This window comes from Limulus polyphemus, unplaced genomic scaffold, assembly GCF_000517525.1.
Source record: "Limulus polyphemus unplaced genomic scaffold, Limulus_polyphemus-2.1.2 Scaffold3776, whole genome shotgun sequence".
Classification (NCBI taxonomy): domain Eukaryota; kingdom Metazoa; phylum Arthropoda; class Merostomata; order Xiphosura; family Limulidae; genus Limulus; species Limulus polyphemus.
This window is the reverse complement of record NW_013669386.1, coordinates 11,530-36,779: the sequence shown is the minus strand read 5'-3', so window position 1 is coordinate 36,779 and position 25,250 is coordinate 11,530. Positions and strand designations below refer to the sequence as shown.

General features: G+C 34.3%; 1 protein-coding gene across 4 annotated transcripts in view; it reads right to left on the bottom strand.

Annotated features, from left to right (window-relative positions):
- Positions 1-25,048, bottom strand: part of LOC106470022 (rab-like protein 6) — a 57,134-nt gene extending 32,086 nt beyond the window's left edge. For 2 of the 4 annotated variants that reach the window (XM_013930542.2, XM_013930543.2), the window contains exons 1-4: positions 24,895-25,048; positions 9,093-9,259; positions 2,052-2,158; positions 1,247-1,375 (exon numbers count right to left, since the gene is read on the bottom strand). In XM_013930542.2, the coding sequence (XP_013785996.1) occupies positions 1,247-1,375; positions 2,052-2,158; positions 9,093-9,219 (363 nt within the window). In that variant the 5' untranslated portion in view covers positions 9,220-9,259; positions 24,895-25,048. Of the gene's footprint in view, positions 1-1,246; positions 1,376-2,051; positions 2,159-9,092; positions 9,260-14,230; positions 18,149-24,894 lie in introns of those variants that run through there. The other 2 variants (XM_022398568.1, XM_022398569.1) reach the window with 2 other exon arrangements.
- Positions 25,049-25,250: the final 202 nt, after the last annotated feature.

Sequence of the window (25,250 nt, the reverse complement as noted above, 5' to 3'; positions counted from 1 at the left end):
ATTCTAAACTTTCTCTTTTTTATTTTAGTTGTAATTTTTTACACGTTCAACTATGTTTATGACTATGCAATTATGATAAAATAAGAATTTCTTAACCCTACTTTTGCTGGACGACATAAGTACCACGAGGTTGGGTTGCACACCACCCAGAAAAAAACAGGTAATAAACACAATGTATTGCTATAAGTAAAATATGTCAATGTATACTTGTAAGTTAAGTGTCTTGTGACTGATTCCATTACATTTTGCTTAATTTTTAAAGTATGGGTAGCATTAATAGAGGAATAATGAAATTATTAAAAAAAATTGTTCATATTGTATTTGACAAACAAAAAAATCATCATTCCAAAAGTAAAGTAGATATGTTTTTAACTAAACATCTTCTTAAGAGTTATTTTTGAACAAAAAAGATCATTAATTTATTAACATCAATGAAAATGTCTAATCTTCTCACTTTCAGTATTACTGTTCATCCTCAACAATAAAAAAACATAAATAATTTGAAATTTCATAAAAAAAAACATTACTGAGGCAAAAGTTCCTTCATATTCACTATGAATTAGCTCTAGAAACAAGAATCAGCTTTAGAAACACTAACTGAATCAAGAATAACAAAGAAATAAAAATATAGGCTTTCCCAGAAATGCACCTTGATTTAGTACCATGTGGTGTTTGTGTGCCAGAAAAATAACAAAACACATGTTACTCTAAAATGTGGCTGAAGTAAAAATAGGAGGAACTAGGTGCGCACTCTATCAGGGATTTGGGGAAGGTACCATGAACAACAACTGCCTCAGTGCTACGATCTCTTAGTGACAATCTTAACGAACATACTTAGGGTTCAAAAATACCCCATACGACTAACAGAGGGTTAACTGATGTTTTGGTTACACAGTTTTATAAACTGTCGTAAATTCAAAACAGTTTTATCAGAAATATAAGGAGGTAAACTTATTTGAACATATCCAATTTAGCTGTGTATATAAAAAGTCAAATACATGCAAGGTAGTCTTCAACACCAGAAATTTATTAATTTCAAAGACAAAGAAGGTTTAAAGTTCATAACTATCCAACAGAACTTACAACAGACTATACACTATGAGCCAAAGCTCAAACTAAGAATGTTTAAGGCATCCAAACATCAAGTTTGCATGGTGTAAAGATTTGTAAAACTTTTTAATCAAACAATACATTGTTATCAAATTATCTAGCATATACACATACACACACACCATAAACCACTTACATCTGTTATTTGATTGTCAAGCTTTAAGCCTTCAATCTTCTTTCTTTTTTTTCCCTTATCAACAACATCCCATACCTCTACTTTCACAATGTCATCTGTGGCCTTGTAGTTCCAGTGGATACTGGCCACCTGCAAGATACAACCGAAAGTTATTTAACCACTCTTTAGTGAACTTGTCAGTACAACAACCATATAAACAAATATACAGGATGTTTTACAGAAACTGAATACTATTACATGAACAATTATGATTTTTCTAAAACAGTTATATGACTCATATCAATTAAAAAATATTCTGTCTTCCAAAAATTAGTTTAAATCTTTTTCAGGCATGTAACAGTTAGTCAATGGAAAAGAAAAGAAAAAAAAAAGAGGGGTGAGGAAGGAACAGTATGATAAACTTAAATACCAACTATGAAGCTTAGTAATGATTTTTTTTAAAAGCTTGATCTATGACAGAAAAGATGTTGAAAAAGAAACCCTAATCTCCCAAAAATATAACTATTTTAGTAAATAAGATACAAAACTGTGGACCCATAAAATACTACAATTTTGTAGCCTGAATAATCATATTTAAAATTAATTAATGCTTACAAAAAAAAAAAAATACTGTATATAGGTTTATATTTACACTCTTTTCTTGTTATACTTTAATAAATGTTATTCCACAAGGAAATTAAATATTTTTTTTAATTATTGTCAAAAATCTAATAACATACATAATAAAAAATATTATTGTAATGCTACACGTCAAACCATACCCCTAAGAAATTAAAATTCACTATATTGAATAAATAAAACGTACTTGAATCTCTTCTGAAGGTATATATTCCTCTTTAAAAGCTTCTCCTTGCAATCGAAGATAAAGACATGTCTTTCCTACATTTCTGTCTCCCTTAATAATAATTTTCACTAAAAAAAACAATTAAAAACATTTTGCAATATAATTATGGACAAGCCTACATACATAAAAATAATATAAATTGTTAAGGTATTTAACTAAGCAGTATTCACAAAACCTGAATTGTTCAGTAACAGATGATTTTGGAGGTTCCTATAGAAACTCATATTGGCATAAATTAATATTTAATAGTGAGTTAGCTTTTCACACACACACACAGACATATATATATATATATATATATGCATGTATATAGCTACACAACATTAGTGCCTTTAAAATATTTTTTCAAATATCTCAATAATTCCATACAGTTTTTAGATGCTCAGCTTTAATCTATGCTTCATCTAAAGGTGGTGAAAATTTTGTTGATATGGTACCTCTTTAAGTTAAAAATAAAAAAGGTAAATATAAAATTAAAAAAAAAATCATATTATCATATTTTCTTAAAATGAATATGAAAAAATCTAAGTAAGATACTTTTTAACTACAAACATACATAAATGCCTTACTATCAAAACATCTTAATCTAGTGCTTTTTCAAATAAAAATATCTGAAAATTTTCAATAGTTATTCACCTTCTCACAAACAATAGCTTGATCCTTGAGCTAACTAACACCTAAAAATCACCTGTGTAACAGAAATGTGCTAGTGTATGATGATATTGTCATGCAACAATAGCTTTCCACCAATAAGAGGGTGAAACAACATCCTTACACAGTAACTCTCCCTTAGCACTTGCACTCAAAGTAACTTCATTCTTAGACAAGGCAAGAAGAAAGTGCACCAGAAGTGGGAAGGACAGGTAGGAAGGAATGCTTAGGTGACATACATACATTTTCAGGTAAGGAAAATGTTAACTTGTGAGAAAATACCTCACCTCTCACACAGAATAGCTAGAATCCCACACTGAAATGATAGAGCGGAAAGTGCAAGCATTATACCTAGATTAGCTCCCTTCAGAAAGTGGTGGAAGGGAAAGTGTATGGAGTGTGACACCCAATGGCAGGGGATCTGAAGGGGCATACCCATAGGAGACCACATATCATCTCAACCAGGGTATAATCTTTGCCCAGAAGATGGAGAAAGGTATAAGAGCCTCCAAGTGTTGCAGAGACAGACAGAATTTTGCATTACCAACTGAGCACCCACACACAAGTCGTTGGGGAGCTAAAAAATGTAATGTGATCATGGTGCAATCAAACCAGTTGGTTCATGTCTGACCTTGACTCAATTGGACATACAGAGATAAGGATGACTAACCCATCCTACTGCAGGAGGAGGGAGTGCTAGCTATTTGAAGGGTGACCTGAACTACACAGACAGTGCCACCACTACCCTACTTGCTACCTTATTGTGCTGTACATAATAATTGTGAAACCATAACAGCTGGCAAGTGGCAAGAGACTCTCATACTCACTTGAAAAATCGGGAAGAACTCGTGTTGGAGAGACCCAGAAAAGAGCCCAGATCTCCAAGGGACACCTACCAGAAAGATCTTTTACTGGAGACAGTGCAATAAGTGACCACAAAGCCATATTTTGAAAATCCAGCATGCATGAGCCAAAGAAGTGGGCAGTCACTTCCCTGGTGCTGGCTTTTCCCTGATAGTCAATGGAATAGTAGAATCTGGATTGAGAAAATGAGTAAGTTTAACACCACAAAGATACCTCTAGTGGTCTTGTGGAACACCCCTTCTCAACAGTGGGCCCCCATAAAACCAGGGTAGATGAGTTGAGTTCTTTCTGTTACACTTGACCTGATGCAGATATTGGGAAATAAGCATACCCTGCAAGGCAACACAAGCCACCTGGCAGAATCTTATAAGAGGTAAGAGGGTGATGAAAAAGAAAATGTACTTACCCTTCTCAAAGATGGTGTGTAGATTGAAGAATAATAACCAGAAGGAATCAAAATCCGACAGGAGATGAAACAGACAGATGATGAAGATAATGGGAAACAAACTATTATGGATTCGTTCAAATGCCAACCTGAAAGGTTGGTGAAAATGAGACACAAAAAGTGAGACAGGTGACAAATTTGATGCAACAAAATTTGAAAAAGTCTGCAAACATCAATACCTAGAGAAGAATACACCAACCAAAGGAGTTTGTGGACCCATCCAGTAAGGATAGAAGGTGATAGGTTCATGAACAAAGAGGGATACCAAGGCAAAAACAAACAATGATTGGAACTCAGAAAAGGAGATGTTCATGTGAAATAACACCACACAGGCCAAACCACAAAAAGATGATGATTTGGGTTCAAATGAGCATAAAGGTGAGCGATACATAGATCACTTTCCTCAGCAGCCAAAGTCTTGGGAAAAAAAGCACGATCTGGGGAGAGTAAATAAGTACAGTGAAAGAAAGTGCAGGAAACATCAAAGGTATATACATCCAAATGATGACAAGAACAGGTGAGAAGGAGAAGGAAGTGTTTTCTCGGAAAGATGGTATAAAGAACAAGAAGCCAACATATCAAATGGGGTGCATGTGAGAGCATGTAAAACCACATTAAGGTCCACTCAGTCATGGGACTTGGCCAAAGAGCTCAGTGAAGAAGGAAAAATTGGAACAAAGTGGAGAAGATAGGAAAAGAAAATACCTGGTGGTAACAGGAAAGGTGAAATGTAGTTGATAAAGTCACCCTATAACCAGCTATGGTGAAAACCAACAATCCCTGGTCAAACAACCACGTGAAAAAAGACTGAAAAGTAAGCCCCAGTAGAACAGCCTGGAGGAAGGGAGTGGCATGTGGACCAATGTCGAAAATTTTGCCCCTTCTGTTGATAGATGGACAAAGTTAAAGGATGACAGGAATGGAATAAGAAGAAAGCTACATGATCAAAGAGTCTGGCCTTGCAGGCAATGGACTACATATGATGAAAAATGGATGAAATCCCTGGGTGAAAACGAGACACGTGAGATTGGAGCAAGAGATAGGAGAAATGGGGCAAAGCAGAGGAAACCAATGTTATGCAGGGCAAAGAGATGCCACTAACAAGATACAACAAGGAGTTTCCCATATCAAGACAAGGACACAAGAGAGGAAACAAAAGAGGAGGACATGCATACAGAAAAAGATGAGAGCAGTTTTGGATGAAAGCATCAACTGCCACAGCCAAGGGATGAGGAACTGGGGTCCAGAAGGGTGTAAGTTTGATGTTGTGAGGAGTGGCAAAGGCTTCAATGAGGGGTGTGCCCAACTAAGATCAAACCCAGTGAAAAATCTATGAGTAAAGAGAACACTCCATGGGTAGAATTTGGCATGGCCAAGAGAGACAATCTTCCCCCAGGTTTATAGCTGCACATGAAAAGCTACGAGACATACTTGACGGGAATGAGCCCAAAATAGCAGGTCCAATGTGGAGGCAAAGAGTCCTGTGATGGTTGATATATGAAACAACAATGAAATTGTCAGAGTGGATCATGAACAACCGATCAACAAGAAGAGGGAAGAAATTGGAACATGTACAGTGAGCTGCAAGAAGTTTGAGTATGTGGATGTGGAGTAAATGCTCTTCCGAAGCCCCCACACCCGAAACAATGTCATCATTCAGAGACGTGCCACAACCTGACAGGAATATATCCATGAAAAGATGGAGATCCAATCAAGCAGTGACAAAGGGATATCCACAGTGGTATTGGCACAGTTGAGCCACCAACACAAGTCCTCATCAAAAGGAAAAGGTAGGTTCACAATCAAGGGCCATGGTTCCTGAGAAAGGTTTCAGTGATCCTGTAATGTCCACTGGAACAAGCACAAGTGTACCTCATTCTTAAAGGAATGAGTGGTTCTAAGAAAGACAGAGTCCCCAAAAGCAAAAGAACCTCTTGTGCAGGGTGTAAATGAGAAGCACAAACCTTGGTGACAAACATTCCATTGCTCACAGGCAGAGTGTTGAATGATGAGTCCAAATGAGATGAAAGTTAGTTAAAGAACATGCTTAGATATACCAAATATTGGGTAAGCATGAGAAAAGACTTGGATTGTTTGACTACCTGCCCACTAAGCATCCTATTGCATAAGAATAGAGGTGTGAGAGTAGGAGTCCTTCTGAGAAGAGATGAGGAAAAGTTCATATAATAATGGAATCTCAAACCCAATCTGTAAATATGCTGGGCAAATGCTCCCATTACTCAAGTGAAGATGTAAGGAGCAGATGCAATACCAAAAGAAAAAACACAGTACTGGAAGACTCGATTCTGATGGACAAAACTTAGAAAATGTCTGGAAGATGAAGCAATCACAATATTTAAAAAAAGTGTCCAATACATCAACCTTGGTCACCCACAGGCCAGGTGAAAAAAGCCACCAGGGAGAAAAGAAACCCTGCATCTGAAAGGGCAGGATGACTATAAACCAATTGAAAAACAACAGGTCAATAACTAGATGTTAGTCCCCATTATTCTTGGGGATCACAAAGAGAGGAGAATAATAGCCCAGAGTAAGAGTAAATACCTTTTTGATGGTTTTTTTGGACAAGAGATTTGAGACCACATCCTTGAGTTGCTGAAGATAAATAAGGTCATAGGAAAGGATACAGGAGAGAAAGAGAAGTGGAGAGTTAAGCCATGGGTGAGAATCTGTAAAACCCATTTGTCAGTGGAAAACAGAAACCAAAGGTCAGAGTGAGACGGAAGAGCACCCACTGGGCCAGACCTGACAGAAAATGAGTCAAGAAATGACCATGATATTGAGAAGTGGGAGGTTGGGTAGAAGATGATGATCGAGAAGCTGGAATGGGATGGTAAGATGTGGATTAAGCAGTTCTAAGAATAGGAAAAAAGGGCAAGGTTGACAAAGACAAAAACCAAGGAAGGCAACAAGGACTGATGCTAACCCAGGTCTCCTGAGGGTCAGGAACACCACCAAAGACTGCTGGGTGAAGAAGAGAAGCATGATGAAGGTCACAGAGATAAGAGTGAGGTATGCAGACATTAGTTACAAGAACATTCTGACCCAACAGCAGAGGAACCAAGTAAGGAGGGATAGAGCAGAAGCAGTAGTACAGGCTAAAGTGGTAAAAAGAAGAGAATGAAACTCTCCAGAAAACCCTTCCAAAGCATGATGAAGTACCTCAGAAATAAGGTGAAGGGACAAGAGGTAACACAGGAGGGGGTAACACAGTGATGGAGGCATGAAAATTGGGCACTAGAAAGTGAAACAGAAATTAAGGAATCTACCCTCCAAACAGGTAAAAAGAGACTCCAAAGATTGAGAATCAAGGAAAGAAAATAAAGAATGGTATTAAGCCAGGACAAAAGAGTTGAGTAGATAAGGAAGACGAAGCATGTGAGTATGGGTGCACAGTTGTTCATGAAACTAGTCAACATGAGCCCTAACATCAGGTGAGAAAGGAAGACAAAATAACCTTGAGAATAGGTTTTGTGTAGTAAGGAACAGGAGAAATTGAAAGACACTGGAGAATAAAACAACATACCTGCAAAATTATGTAAAGAAAGAGATTAAAAGGTAGAGGATTTTCCTTCACAGAAAAAATAGTACATACAGCAAACCATGGTAGAGGAAACAGCCAATCAAAAATCATCATCATCCTGGTCATGTTCAAACTGAGAAGAAAGAATGTCAGCCAAATGGACAGGGAGAGTAGACACATTTTGCAGGAAGAAACACAAAATGTAGAACAATAGCTGTCATGTCCTTCACAAACAACATGTCTCCAGTAGACACAAGTCCCATGTTAATAATCTCATCACCATCACAGGACAAAGTAGAAGTTACCATCACTTAAGAATCCATAATGGATAAGAAGGATTTTTTTTCCTCTTTTTTCATTAGTAATGAAAGAAACCAGTTAAACTTGAACAAAATTTAAGTTTCATTAACAATCACAAATCTCAAGTAATTAAATAATAAGTTTAAAAACATCTGTTTGAGACAATGCCAAGGAAAGAATGAAGTTATTTCAAGTGCAAGTTCTTAGAGGGAGTTACTGCACAAGGAGGCTGTGTCACCCTCCTACTGGTGGAGGGCTATTGTTGCATGATTAAATCATCATGCAATAGCACAATTCACATTAAACATGATTATTTGGTGGAAATTAGCTCAAATCTAGTGGCATGCAAATCTCATAGGCAAATGCCCCAGAGATCAAGCTATTCTGTGTGTAGAGGTGAGGTACCTCAGAAACACATAATAACTCTACATGAAAAACTTTAGCAAGTAGATTTTTAAATAAGTAAACAGACCCTCTTATAAAGAAAACCTTAGTGTGATGTTTCTTTGTTAAATTGAACATATTTTTATTTTGTATTGATGGCAAAGCTACTGTCTGCCACCATCCCTAATTTTGAACTACTGATCAGAGGAAGGTAGCCAGCCAGCAACACCTTACCACCCACCATCAACAATAAGCAATTGTAACTGTTACTTTTATACTGCACCCACAGCTGAAAGTGTGGGGCAAATTTTGTGGCATTGTAAAAAAAAAAGATATACAGAATACTCCTTCATGAAAATATCTTAGTATGGCACTGTTTTAAATAAAAACAGACATTACATTTTTTAAGAAAAGAACCTAAGTATGGTGTATTTTTTCCATAACAAAGAATTTATATACATAATACCTCTTTATAATTTTAATATATTTACTTGCTCATAAGATATCCAAACTTAGTTGGGTAAAGCTTCAGTTTGGTAAGCAAAGTTACAGGTTTGAATCCACTCAGGCCTTAATATCATTTCTTTACATCATATTATTTACAAAAGCTATGTGCTAGTGTCAAAAATAAAATAGTCTATAAAAATGTTTAGTACAACTTAAAAAATTCTCAACGGTTGTGAAACTTTATTTCTATTACTCTTACAATGAACATGCTCTTTTTTTTTATATTTCACTGTTTACATAGTATATTAATTACGCCCTTACTCGACTTTAAAATAGTAGCTTCTCACATCCTACAACCTAAATAGCTTACTATTATACTGGACTCCTTTTGCAAACTTCCTCTGCAAGCTCTGCCCCATGGCTTGCATGCCAGGTGGAGGCTGTGGTTTGTTTGAGTTTTCATTGTTTCCAACTAATTTTTTTAAAGCTGTAAACATCTTCAATATTCCATGTGTTTTCAGTCCATATCAGCTAACTCTGTGTAAAGAATAATTATAAATAAGCATCAAAAGGTCTGCATATAGTTCATAGGTGTTTAAAAAAAATGCATGCTTTTTTTTTACAGAGTTGAACTAATCTAAGAAAATATTTGAAACTTTATTAGTTGGCAATCTCATAGATAATGTATCTTACTATGGCAGTTGACCTTACACACTAATATAGACTAGCAAAATGTCAGGTAAATAAACAATGTTTATAAATGTTAAAATATTTATACAGGTCCAAATCAACTGATGAATATAATGTTTTAATGTTATATCCATGAACCAATTATCTGGTCTTGTCAATAATATTAAATGCTATCAGTAAGTAAAACTGGAGTAATAGCAATACAGCTAAGCATGAATTATTAGTGTTTAAATTAGGTTTACCAATCAATGATATTATGGCACGCATTATCAAAAACCCATACTTTTGTTATCTTATAGCTTAATCAATTTACTATTGCTAAACTTATGTTTTCATGTAACAAAAAAAACTCACTTCAAATTATTCTTTAAAGCAGCTTTCAAAACCAAAATGTAAATATATACACTTCTGAAAGTACATTGCATCACAAAAATATGGAAAAAAATTATGTTTAAGATGACCTGTATAATATGCACACACATCTACATTCAAACAAACATCTACTTCACCAAACAAACATCCATTTCACAAGTTTATAACTATGACAGTAAATTAACTTTGTTAAATAACAAAGTCTTCAACTTGACCAATGAAGCTTCAACCTATTACCTTTAATATTCAATACTATTTTTCCAACAGTTTTATTCCATCACTACCCTTGTGTAGATTGTCCAAACCCATACCAATTTTAAGCACCTAAATCAAGTCACGTTCAGAGAAAGTGACCAAAAATTTAAGCTTCTCTTCACAGCTCCAACTGCTTAAACTTTGTGCATGTTATGTTTTGGAAGTCCTGTCTGCATTCTTCATAACATGATGGCATTCTTTTTTATCACTAGTATTAGATGTAAGTTGAGTGTACTTGTACTTCTCATATTGTAAATGATCATGTCTCATCTTTAGAAACAAAATGATGTACTAAAAATAATTGTAATATTTTACTAAAAACAGTTTCAAGAACTTTACAGAGAGAGAATAAAGATTTTTACACAGTGAGGGAATCTAAGTTTACTAATAAGGTTTTTGTAGTGGGGAGCATAGTACGATTAGTACTAGAATTTGCTTGCCAGGTGCTGAAGTTGAGGACATTATAGAGAATTTTAAGAGCTTAATTACTGGTATCAATGAACAAACTCTTTTGGACTAGAAGCAATTGATGTAAGAAGTTGTAATTCAGAATAGCTGTTTTAAAAGTAGAGTTGGGTGATTAGTGGAATTTACTAATCAATTAATTGTGGGCTAGTAAATCAATTACATTCAACTAATTGATTATTCTTATATGAGATTTGGATAGTTGGAATAATCAAAAATATTAATAATAGGAAACACTAATTTAAATTAATTGATTATTTTTGTGAGTTGTGAAACTAATTGATTAAGCTGAACAACCTTGAATTAATCAAAAATAATACAAAATCATAATGCCAATATTTTGATTGCTTGGAAGGTAATAATCACAAACAACAATTTTGATTAGTTCATTATGTACATGAAATTAATCTATTTAATCATAACTGCAATTAACCCTACAAATACAGGAAGGTCAAAGTGCTCATTTCACAAACTTCAGTTACATTTAAAATTTAATTAAACTACTTTATAAATAATATACAACAATAAGAATGGCATCAAAATGAATATTCTAATTCAAATTTTTATATGATCTAAGTTTTAATTTCTTAATTTCAAAACAAAATATTTCAATTCTCAATCTTCACTTCCTGTGTCACATGACATGTCTGCACTCTGAATTCCCCAATTTTATGGGTTGAAAGAAAATCAAACTAATTACAAATTCATATTATGAATACTGATAAGCCAGAATATAAAATTTGAATGTCCAATTTTTTGCTTTACCATGATATTACTAACTTTTCAACACCAACATGAGATGCCTTCTCTCCACCTCTCTTTGTCTTTCAAAATATGTCTATAACTCTCTCAGACATTGCTACTGGAGGTATTCTTAGTACATTCAGAGCTGTACAATGTATATTGTTATGGTTACAAGGTCAATAAGAACAGTTAATCAATTATTTTACATGACACTAGTCCATATAATCAATGTATCATAAGTAACTGATTATATCAATTCATCGAATTAACCACCCTGTTCTATTTAAAAATATGAAGAACTCCTTCAGAGGTTTAAGAACAGAATTAGACATGTGGCTTTTTAAAGAGTACTATCTCAGACAAAATGTGGAAATGAATTACTTAGCAGAACTAAGGCTTAAATGTAAGACTATCAGGAATATGCTTAGAGCTGGATAGATGTGTGGGATAATTTTCAAGGTAAGGGTAAATTACATTCTAGTAGAATACAGTATATGTAGAAGCTCTAAAATATTCATTAAAGGCAAGTTAAATTAAACTGTAAAATGGTGAGAGAAATTAGGAATAAACAACTTAACAGAACAGCTAGGGCAAAAAAATGAGACTGAAAATATCTACAGCATAGCAAGTTAAAAAGTACTTGTTGTAAGGAGAGAAAATCCACTGTATACTTTAAATAAAAGTCCAGAAGCACAGTAGTTTTGAAGATAAGTGTGTCAGATTTAAAGACATACTGTAGTATATTCACAAATAAGCTTAGTTCTATCATTTTTATATTAGGAGTATTAGAAGAAAATGAACGAGTTCAATAATCACGGGATACTTTAGCTTTAGACATATTTATTGGAAATGTATGAAGTTAAACAGTTAGGAAGAAAAGTTTCTTGCAGTGATACAGGATGATTTACTAAACCAAATGGTCAGAGATCCAACCAGAAAGGATGCTATTTTAAATTATTGTTAACCACTAATGAGGAAATAGTTGAAAGAGAGCAAGTAGGTAAAGATTTGAAGAAAAGTGATCATTGCTGGATAAGATTCAATGTTTCCCTACATGTTGAGATAAAAAATAAATAAAATTCTACTTCCTAATTTCCAGAATGCCAATTCTAAGGTCTTGAGACAAGATTATCATTAATGAGTTGGTATAATAAATCTAAAGATAATGTGAAACATGTTTGGGAATTTTTTTTAAATAAATTGCTTTCCATTCAAGATAGATATGTTCTAAAAAACATTCAAATCTAATTAGCTTACTGAAAACAAAGGAGAAAATCAGAAATAAATTTAAAAAGGTTGAAATGACAGAGAAGATAGAAGATTTATAGAACTATAAGAAAACTAGGGATATGGTTGAAAAAGAAATTGGGAAATCCAAAAAAAAGGTGTATGAGAAACTGTTCATTAATAAAAACTAACAGCAAGGATTTTACTGAGGATTTCAAAGGTATTCAAAATGTTTCTATTGGGACTGGGCTCTTAAAGAATGCTAATAGCAAGTTTTTTGTTCAATAATATTAGATGACTGAACCTTTATATTTTTTCTACTCTTCTTTTATACAAGAGAAGATATTAGCTCTATTCTTGGCCCTGAGCATTTTATGGTGGTAAGTAGAAAGACTTGGAGATTAAAAAATTGATAAAGCTCAAGGACAAGGTTTTTCAACACAATTATAAAAATGATCAAAGATCAAATATATGAGAATCTATTTAATTTTTGGTAGGTCAACAAACAGTTCGCAAGTATCCAATGATCAGAGAAGTGCTAATGTTAGTCCTATGGGATGATAACTGTTGCCCTAGAAATTACAGGCAGGTTAGTCTTCTTCAGGAGTGGGAAATATATTAAATCACTTGCAAAATAATTTCTTGAAATGTGGCATCATAAAAGGAAGTTAACATGGATTCACTATAGAGAAATCTTGCCTTACTAGCCTATTATCTTTTTTTCAAGAATTTTAAGTGTATTGAGATGATGGAAAGGGTGTACTTAGACTTTCAAAAATCATTTGATAAGGTACCATATAGAAAATCAGCTATGAAATCACAATAGTATGGGTTGGTAAAAAACTAATTAATTTAACTGTATGGTTTATTGATTGGAGGAGAGAACACAAAAAGTTATTAATTCAGTCCATGAAAACTGAACCTTTCATACTAGTGGTGTATCTCAGAGTCAATGGTTTGACCTTTGCTTTTTCTTATTTACATTAACTATCATTGATAAAGATGTAATTAATAGAATTGGGGTGCTTAATGAAATTTGCTAATTTATTAATCATCAGGCTTATTAATTGATTATATTCAACTAATTGATTATCCTCACATGAGTTTTTAACTAACTTTCCTTTAATATGATAGACATCTTAACTTACTTTTTCAAACCTAAACTATTTTACATGAAATTATATCATACATGCAACATAATACAAAACTCGTAACAAGTTGAAAATACAATAACTGTTCCATGGATTTTTCTCTAGAAATTTTCACAAGACTATCAGAACTACTGAATTTGTACTGCTGAAAATAAACATTATTTCATAAAATTTATTATAAATAAGAAAAACAATAAGTATAATATTCTCAAGTTTGTACTGGATGTCACTCTTGTACATAATCTTTAAAAGATTTCACTATTATTATCAGTATAGTAAGGGGTGTTGCATGACCAGTCAGTCAATAAAGTTGAGAAAAAAAACAACTAAGATTGTTATGGAAAACTGGGATATTTATTACTGAATAAGGTAAATTCTTTGTTAAAAATAATTGTTGTTAAAAGAAAGTATACCCTTGTTACAGAGAACCAGGATATATGACTTCAATACAATATTACTAAATAAATTAAAAATAATTGTCCTTCGATTTCATGTGATGAAATCAGTTGATTTCTTTCATAGTGTACAGATAGTATAATTGATTCCAATCCTAGAAAAGTTGATATTTTGCTACACTGAAAATATATTTCTAATAGATACCTACCTCCTCTCACAGTTACAGCTATTCTCAATTTGACTGCCCTATAGAATTTTCACTTGCCATAAACTTAAAACTCCCACCTAATTCCACATATATACCACATGGTTCAGCTGCATTTAAGCATGCAAGTTTGCATACAACTATCCTCCACCAGTAACAGCTAGAATCTCATACTGCACAGGTGAAGGGACCAGCATAAAATTACCTAGAATAGCATCCTTCAAAAAGCATCTGAAGAGTACCCATAGAGTGTGCCCTCTCTATGGAGAGAAAACACACTAGTGGGAGACTGCACCACGTCTGAACCATGTATACTCTTTGCCCATGTCAAGCCAACTGGTGTGGTGTCACAATCAAAGGGTGGAACGAGACAATAATTCCAAATCCCCAAGGAAGAGGAATGCATGTCAGATCATAAGCAGGAGACCAACTCCAATCCAGACCCATGATACCAGAAGGAACTCGACTGGTCCATGATAGGAGGAAGGTCCTCAACCATTCTCCTCAGATCTAGGAACCAGAAGGAAAGAGGAGCCTCCATTTCAAGAACCTAAATCATCATGTTGTCAAATCCAGCATAACCTGCAGCAAAAAATCCCTGAAATGTACATCTGGATGACATCAGGAAATTGCAATTGCAACGTGGAGGGTCAATTCCAGTTCAACATCAATTGCATTTTAGGATGTAAACATTCAGTTCATTGTAGGAGAAAGCTCCCAATAAACTCACATGTGAGGACTTATGTTGGCTGGTACAGCCCCAACCAAAAACAGTTGCCCAGGAACTGACACCCAGGTGGTGGTAGGAGGAAGGGTTCCCAGCCATAGGTCCAAACTGTAAAATAGATAGAAAAAATTACACAAAAATAACTTACTCACTCAGATTTGTACCGACATATTGAGAATGGCTACAGAAGGAAGGCGATATCCAGCTGAGAAGGAAATTCCAGGTGGTACAAGATGCATGACACAAAGGTGTGGGGAGTGGTCTACATGCCGGCCTGGATAATCTCCTCCAGAGGACAATGGAAATGAGCAGCCAAGGATCTGATGGGATAAAACACAGAACAATTGTCAAGATTCAGGAGAAAGGGAGTGAAAGCCATGGAAGAGTGATGTTCACAACACTTAACACTGTAAAGTATGGACTAGACACAGGAGACGAACCAGCTCAGAGCAAGAGTAAATTTGGGATATGGAAAGAAGGGAAACAGAGGTGAAGGCAAAACTGCCTTCTTGAGCAGCTGATGTTTTGGGAAGGAAGAAACATACAGGATGTAAAAGGACACAGGTTTTGTGGTACAAAATGCAGTGAACATCGATGGTGAACAAGTTTAACCAGCAGTGATCACAAGCCAAAAGAAAAGGTAAATACATTTTCAAGGAAAGGTAATATAAGGAACATAAGCCTATCGGTTTGAAGGGAGGAATGGAAAGGGCATGGAAAACAACATTTACATTCCAGTCTGGCGATTGACTGGTAGAACAAGGACAATGGAGACACTTTGACTGAAATAAAAGGGAAATAACTGGAGAGGAAAATACACAGCAAAAATGAGAAAAACAAAAAGCAGATGACAGGGCTGCCCTAAAGCCCACAATGGTTGAAATGGACAGACTCGTGTTAATCAACCATGTAAAAAATCCATGTTGGATAGACCAATGATGGAATATACTTCACTGATGTTTATACACAAAAATGAAAAATGGACAGAGTGAGACAACAAGGATGCTACACACATGGATTGTCCCAAACCCCTCGCAATGGACCTGACAAAAATCATGCATGAAGCTGGAGTGTGGGAACAGAAGGATGATGCACCCCTGAGTGAGGTTGCTGGAGGAGGGACCACAAGAAAGGGAGTGGTAGTGGAGGTAGTTATTGGAGGAAGGACAGGGATAGAAACTAATGTTGAGCTGGCCAGAAATGAACCAAAAGAAGGACTCCACACAGAGTGGATTGGATGAGAGAAGTTACTTAGGGGTAGAAGACAGATGGGAGGGTATGTATAAAGGAAAAGGTCCTTCAATCCTGGCTGAATGTATCCACGGCCAAAGCCAAAGGATGTGGAACTGGGGACCGAAAGAAACAAAGTTGGGTATTCAATGGAGTGACATATGCATATGGCTGGGGAGTACCCAACTGAAAACATAGCCATCAGAATACCTGGGGGTCAAAGGACCACTCCATGAGTACAATTGTGTCAGGATGGGACAGACAAACCATAACAAGGTTGAGAGCACCCAGTATATGACAAGCCAACAAATGAAGTTGATGGCAGTGAGCCCAGAAAAGGATCTCTACAGTATGGGAATATAAGGAATAGGATTGAGTGCCCCCTTGTCAGGTGATGTAAGAGACAACCATCAAGTTGTCATAATGAATCATAACTGTCATGCCATGCAGAGATGACAGAAATTGAACCATCACTCAACAAACAGCAAGGAGTTATAAGGAGGCATATGTGAAGACATGGAGGAGGAATAAATAACCCCACTGTCATGTTGTCCCTGTCTAATCACCAGAGGAAGTCAGACTGAAGGGAAGCAGGAAGAGATATCTGTAAATCCAGAGGGTCCCTGATGAGGTGTCACTGATCTTGTAGTACCCACTGCAAGGAACACAAAAGAGACAGAACCTCTCACTCAGGAAAAGAAGGTGTTGATAGTGCCCTCTGAACTGAAAACTCTAAGGCTCACAAACAAATAGGAGAAGGCTGGGCTTGACTCAGATGTCAGTTGATAAAAGAACAAGATATTGGGTGGGGATGGATAACGGACTTCTCCACTTTGATAATTCAACCCACCCAAGCAGCTTCTCTGATGAGAAGTTGCTTGTGTGTGGACAAAACATAGATAATGACGTGAAGCCCAAGTGATAAGGATGTGAAGATAAGCATTGGACATACTGGATCTCATCATCCAAAGCCATGGAGGAAAGGAACATCTGGGAGACAGGTAGGATTCATTGGTAAACTGAGGCACATTGAAGAAGTGATTCAGATGGAAGAGTTCAAAAACAGGATACCGATACCCAGTCCTCTTGGGACCGAAAAAAATCAGGAATAGAATCCTGGAAGCACAGGTAAAACCTGTTTGATGGTACCCTTAATAAGAAAGTCTTGAACCACTTTTGTGAGACACTGGTGAGAAATGGGATCTTGAGGAGGGGAAAGGAACTGGAACAGGGGATAAGGCAGAATATGAGAGGAAAAGGAGAAAGAGTCCTTCTGACAAAACTCAAATGTCCCAAGGGTTTGCTGAACAATGATATGCAATTTCATGAGCCTCTGCAAAACATGGGTAGCATGGCATACTAACCCCTGAATGTAATTGATGTGGAAAACATTTGGTATAGAACCCAATATTAGTCAGGGGGTGGATTTAAAACACAAAACTAGGTGCTGCAGTTAATAAGAAAGGGGAAGGATCAAATGACATGGGTGACAAATACAAAACACAACATACCTGTGATATCAAGTCTAAAAATGGTGACTGAGGTCTAGGTGCTTCAACAGGCTGAGAACATGCCTGCACAGCAAAGAAAGGGAGGGAGGGGGGGGGCTGTTCAAGTCCACATCCTCCTGATCTAAGTTCTCAGGTAATGGCAGAATTGCTTGTAGACAAGGAGATCCTTGGCCTGCATGAATGAAGCCGTCTCTCAATGAACAAAGTCTGACACTTCTTCCACCAATAATGCCACATCTGCAGCCATTGTAATCGTAATACTAAGTTGTGAATTCATAAATACTGACTGACTACTAGTAATTGAGTGAGAAACAGAAATCACAATCAAATAAAGAAATCCAACTTGACAGTGGATTATAAACAATACTTTGAGATGCAAAAATCAGTAACTGAATATTTACAAAACACACTAAAGAAGAAAAAATGTTTGAAACCAAGCACTAGATCGTAACACTGTAATGCCAAATCGAGAAGTGAAGATTGGGTTCAACTGCATAGAGGGAGTCAACTGCAATAAGAGGGATTGTCACACTCCTATTATTGGATGATTGTCGCACGCTAATTTAAATGCTTAAATGCAGCTGAACAACTTGGTATACAAGTGGAATTAGGTGGGAGTTTCAAGGCTAGTGGTGAGCAAAATTTTATGCATTAGAGGGCAGTCAAATTGAGAATAGCTGTAACTGTGAGAGGTGGTAAGTAATCGTATCAGAAATACTGTTCAATGTTTACTTTTGGCAAGAAAACTTTGATAATACTGGACTACCTCTTTGCAGAGATTAAAATGATTAATAAGGTGGAAATTAAAATATTATAAGAAATATTAAAAACCTCATAATACCAAAAACATCTTTAATCATCAAAGTTTCAGATTTTATTTTAATTCCATTATCAATATGAAAAACGTGAAAAATAATTAGCAGCTTTATAAGTAAAAATACATTATAAGCTTTTATGTCAGTTTGTGTTGTTACTGATGGAAGTTTAGAAATAACGCATTAAAAAAATTAATGTGTTTACATTTAACAGTATGGGCTAGAAGAAACTGTAAGAATACACATACTGAGAATTCAATACAACAAACAACTTAAAGGAAGTGTTTAAGCAGAAAATTATGACAGCCAGACTTTTTCTTTTTGTGTCTTTCCTGTCTAGCTAGAGATAGTCTAATTAAGCTAGAGTCCTGTTCATGTAAACAGGTTGATAGCTTAATGGTGTTACATATTGTTTGACTATTAGTAGTCCAAGTCTAATTATTTCTAAATAAAACAGTTAGATAAGCAAGTTATTCAGCAAGCAATATTTTTTGAGCTAGTAACTTTTTGTTGTTTATTTGTTTGCTGTAAAGCACAAAGCTACACAATAGACTATTTATGCTATGTGCACCATGAGTACTGAAACCTGGTTTTTAGCATTATAAGCCTCCAGACTTACCACTTAGTGATTGAAAAAAAAAAGGAAAAATTACACTATGCATCTAGTTCAAAATTATAATAATTAATTCATTCCATCACGTCTATATAAAAATATAGCCTTTCATGTATTTACAGTTCTAAAATTAAGATAAATTTTAAATTCTACATATTACTAGCAAAATGCAGACAAATGTAATTTTTAACTGAGTCCATTTGTAATACCTACTACTGTCGCACATACATGTAAATCATCTGTTACAGTGGCTTCTAACTTTCAGAACAATCAATTAATCATGCAGTGTGAAATAACATTTGTTTGGCCCTAAAGTTAAGCCAGTTTACAAAATTTACAACTCTTGTGCTAAATACACATGTATACAGTGTGTTGAAAATCATTGACATTTTGTATATAAACTTCAACACAAATGTGGAGCATTTAGCAATTTTCTGCACAATTTAACCATAGTATGTCAGACTAATTACATAGCAATCATTGAAATAATGTTATGCACAAAATAAACTGAACTATATTAAAACTGAAAGTAAAAGAAAAATACTTTGAAGCAAGTATTAAAAACAACCTTTTTTTCCATTACTTTGAATAACTGTTGTCATGAGAAAATTTTCACTCAAGTGTAGAATTATCTAATAAAAATTAAATATACATATATTTGTTATTTTTTAATTGCATTTTCTCATGTAATGAAAATAAGAACTATTATTTTTGAAAGACCATTTGTTGATTTTCATGTTAATTCATGACTGAAAGCTTGTAATGGTTGATGTTTGTTAATGTATGACAAATTGCCTGAGAGACTGGTGAGATTATGTTTTTATATGTGCTTGGTGACCTATGATTTTCTAATTAATCAACTACTGAAAATATACTTATTTATAATAAAAAAGTAGAAAACTTAAAGTATAAAAGCTGAGTTACTGCACTGCAGAAAGCATTACTTGAAACTACACAGACTGGTTAGTAGTTTTCCTGAAAAGATGCGTCATTTCCAGAAAAAAGATGATGCATCAACACTATCAATTCCCTTTACAATCTTAAACACCTCAATCTGATCCCATCTAACTCTTCTTTTTTCAAGAGAAAACGAGTTCAGAAATCTTAACCTATCCTCATATAATAACATTTCCACCCAAGGTATCATCCTAGTAGCCCTCCTCTGAACTCTTTTCAACCATTTAACATCCTTTCTAAGGTAAGGAGCCTAAGACTGAACATAATACTCCAAATGGGGTCTAACCAATGACATTATAAAATATTTTAGACTTGTATTCAATATTTCTGTACACATAATCTAAAACCTTATTTGCCCAGCCAACTAATGACAGCACATTGCTTGGATGGCTAAGAGAATAGTCAATCAGAACATCAAAATATTTTTCTTCCATAATATTGTTAAGATTATTGCCATCAAAATCATACTTATAATTCAAATTAGGATACCCCAGATGCACTACCTTACATTTATAATAACTAGAAGTTATCTGTCATTTATTTAATCAACTCATCAAATAATCCAAATCCTTTTATAAGACAGTAACATCCTCCTCATAACCAGCAGCACCCAAAAATTTAATGTCATCAGCAAATTTAATTACTCTACTGACCATTCCTTCAACTGTGTCGTTGATATAAATCAAAAAGAGCAAAGGTCCTAAAACTAAGCCTTGAGGTACCCCACTCTTAACATTAATCTAGTTTGAATGAATTCCATTTATAAAAACCCTCTGCTTTCTTCCATCCAGCTCTAGATGTGACTTGACTTAGGTGTTCAAAATTATCATGGGTTTGGACAATCTCCACATGATTATATGATGGAATGAAGATGTTGGAAAAACAGTCTTGAATATTAAAGGCAATAGAGGCACAGATGAAGACTTTGCTATTTAACAAAGTTAATTTACTGTTATAGTTAGAAATAAAACATTAAATATGACATGCAACATTTTTAAGCTTTTGTAAACTACAAAAAAGAAGCTAAAAATAATAAATAATTCCAATGAAAACCTTATGAAGAAAAAGAAACACAGTTTCGTTACTAATTTTTTTACAGAAAAAAAAGGTTCCTAAGCTCCTCAATATTTTTAAAGGTGGGTAGGACTTGATCTTACAACACAAATTTCATTTCTCTTTAAAAAAAACAGTTTAATAAATGCTTAGAAAATATTTTCTGGGAAAATATAATACCAGCCCTGATCACCCTAATGAGATTTATTCCAAATATTGAAAATACTTTGCAGGGAGATAAATAAATTTATTTTCTTGCTACTGGAAAAATTAGTGATGACTAAAAGGTTGCTAACAGTCTCAAATTTGAAAAAGAAGGGAATAGGGGAGAAACCTAGTAAACCCTAGGCATATTTCATGTATTTGGACAACTTCTGTAAATGCTATGTAAAAAAAATGTATCATATGGTTTCTAAGTTATTAACAAAAAAATCAAAACATTTCTCATTGTTTTAAAGTACTTTTTATTAAAGACAAGTATTAAGCCATCCAAATATACCATCCTAGTATATATATATATATGTTTTGGGCAAATTTTAAAAATTTATAGCTAATGGGAACTCTCAAGTCGTCCTCTTCATTGCATGCAAGACCTAAATAATATAACCCTGGTTAAGTTTGTAGCATGTAATAAGTAAGCAATATAGTAAGTTAATGCTACATTATTGTTCAGTCCAAACAACACACATCATTGTGGCTAGTTAATTAATCTTTGGCCACTAGTTCACACCTTCCCACTTGCAAGTTGTATACAAACATAACACACGCATAACGCTGTACCAATAGAAGTAGTATTATCTATGGGGTTTTGAGTCTGTTCTAATACACCATATAGTAACCTAAGTTAATTTAGGTATGTGAATAATGTTATGACAGTTCCAGTGAAAAAGAAAAATCTTCAACACATAAAAGTAATAGTAGTTATCACATTGCATGTGATTTCAGTTAGTATGTATCTGAAACTCAGCAAGTTTGTTTGAATTATGGTAAAGCTACAAAGACTATTTAATGTAATCCCTAATTTTGAACTGCCAGCCAGAGAGAAGGCAACTGGTTGTCAATACCAATTGCAAACTCTTGGGCTACCAAGCATACTTGCTCTATTAGACATAAGGGCATTATCATGTCACAGTCAATTCCAATATTCATTGGTAAAAGATAAATCCATTTATTAGTAGTGGGTGTTCTTACCTTCTCTCTGATTGACAATTCAAAACTAGAGAAAACTATTGTAACTCAAAAATCAAGCACCAAATATAATGCCTCCATGTTTGGTAATAATGGAAATTGAATCTGAAACAGAAACCATGAAGCAACTCCCCTAATCACTGAGATTTAATTATAAACATATTGATTACAGCTCAAAACATGTAATTATCTTATAAATCACTAGTTTGGCCTCAGTTAGAGTATAGTTTTGTTCTCCTTATTTAAGAAAGAATATTGACTTACTGGAGAAGCTTCAGAGGAAGGCTACTATGAAGATTATCTCAATTTAATTTCTCTGCAGAAAGCATTGGTAATAGATGATCTTATTGAATATTACAGAAATATCCAGGGAATCAGTAAGACAAATACTTTTTAATTTTTTATGCTGTGTTCTAAAGACAATAGGATGAGAAAACACCAATTTAAAATTTATAAAAGGTGGGCTAAGCTCCAATTAAGATAGTTTTATTTTTTAAGAGGGTGATTAGCATACAAAATGAGTTGCCATAAATAGTAATTGAGACCAGCATCTTAAACTTTACAAGAAGAATAGACGATTTTCTGAAAAATAAACGTAGACTTAAAGTTTTATTTTTTTCTCAAGGGTGGGTGAACATCCTTACAATTTAATAACCCAGCCATCTCATAATCATCAGATACTAGCCTTCCTTTACCATCCCTCAAATATAATTTGTTCAAATGCAATGTATATCATTCTAAATGCTTTGCATATTTCATAATATACTGCAAGAATTGGTCACATTTTTACAGCTATATTAATTGATGCATCCACTCACCAAGGATCATAAGAACCAACCTTCCAAACATAATAGGTGACAGGGAATCATTTGGTCTTCAAGTCTGTCTTTACACACCCACCCCACCTCCAAGTAAAGAGGAAATTTATCCTATCTTTTTATGTTTTCAGGAAATCATCAATCCCACTTTTAAAACTTTGGTAAGGTAACAACCTTTAATAATGACCATGACAACTCATGCCAGAACTTAATCACCATGTTAGAAAAATAAAACTGTCGTAACTGCTAACTGGACTCTAGCCTCTATTTTCAAAATTTGAAACTGGAGTCCTCTTATCCTTTTACCATCATTTAATAATGACCATGACAACTCATGCCAGAAGTTAGTCCCAATGTTAAAAAAATAAAACTGTCTTAACTGTTAACTGGACTGTAGCCTGTCTTTTCCAAATGTTAAATTGGTGTCTTATTATCCTTTTTTCTTCAAAATACAGCACAAAGAAATCAGAGACATTTACCCTACTGATCCCCTGGATAGCCTTATAAACTTCATTTGGAGCACCTCTTACAGACAAGATGGACCAATAGGTTCCATGTTGTGCCCAAAACATATGTTAGGTTATATGTTATGTTAATCTATTCCCATAATACAACCCTTCTATTCCCAAAATCATCCTAGTATCCTCTCTGAACTGTTTCCAATAAATTAATATCCTTTCTCAGATAAAGGGACCAAACTGTACTTCAAAGTAAAGCTAATTAATGATTTAACCTATCTCCAGGTAAGTGGCCTCCATCATAATGGTGTCCTCAAAACCTGACTAAACTGGTGAAGACCATAAAGTGAAAATTCAATATTTTTACTTCTTGTAATAATAGTTTTGAATATTTTTTTTATTAAGTAGACAAATGAGTTTCTACCTTGAAACTACATTGTAACCTTCAGACAATACACATCAAGCAAAGTTCCACTGTAATTTGTAGATTATAGACCTAACACTGGATGAAAAAAACCAAAGCATCTAGTAAATTTTCTGCTTGTCTTTTCACATATAGGATTAATCTTGACAACAGTATAGCTAATGTAACATACTTTGATGAACCTACTAACAGTTTAACAAAACACTTGAAATACAAATTCAACAATTTTGTTAATTCTATTAGAGGAGGTAAGGCACATCCACTAAAGGTGTCAGAGTATCACATCTAAACTAAAAACTTAATTACAACTTGGAAATTTGTATGAAATATTGTCTGAAACTTACAATTAGTTATAAAACTATTTATAAGTGAATGTGATATCTCAGTAAAGTTAGGAAAAGTGAAAAAAATTACTTATAGTGTAATAAATAATTATTATAAACACAATATGTAAACACCATAAATTATAAATAAAATAATGTAGTATATATTCTGAACACAGATTTCTTAATAACACCCAGTAACCGTACTAACACTAAACAAATATGTACATACTTCTAAACTCTATTTCTAACTTAAGTACTCTCAAACAAAGCTACTTTTAACTTATTAGGTTAGGGCCGAATTAAGTGAAACCTTATTCTAACTCTGAGTTTTTATCGTTTACTCATAAAGATTTTAATAAATTGGTTAGGACTCTTCAAATTACGACTTAAAAGTTAGTTGGCTAAAGAAGTCTCAAGTGTTAAACTGTTAAACAAAGTCTAAAGTTAAACTTAAGTTAATGCCTTAACTTCTTTAAGTTTGACCTTTAGAACGGATAGTCATTTGAATCTGTAACTTATGTAAAAATATTAAATTTCGTTTACTTACAAGTATTAGGTAAAAACTGAAACCACTTTTACGGGAAATTGAAATATATATATCCAGCTAACCAAGAAATGTTTATTTGTTAATGTTATCCAAATTCCACTATCTCTGCCTGACCTGCCAGCTGGCGTTACGTACAGCAACCACATAGCGACATCTAGGCATTGGAAATATTCTGTTGTTATGTTGTTTTTTTCTTTCTTTTTTAGCTTAATTAAAGCTATACAATGGACTATCTGCATTCTGTCCAGCGCGAGGAATTGAACCCATGATTATAACGTCGTAAGTCAGCAAACGTACCCTTGATCCGCAAGGGATAGTCCTGCGTTAACAATGCGTTCTTTTTCACATCATTACTC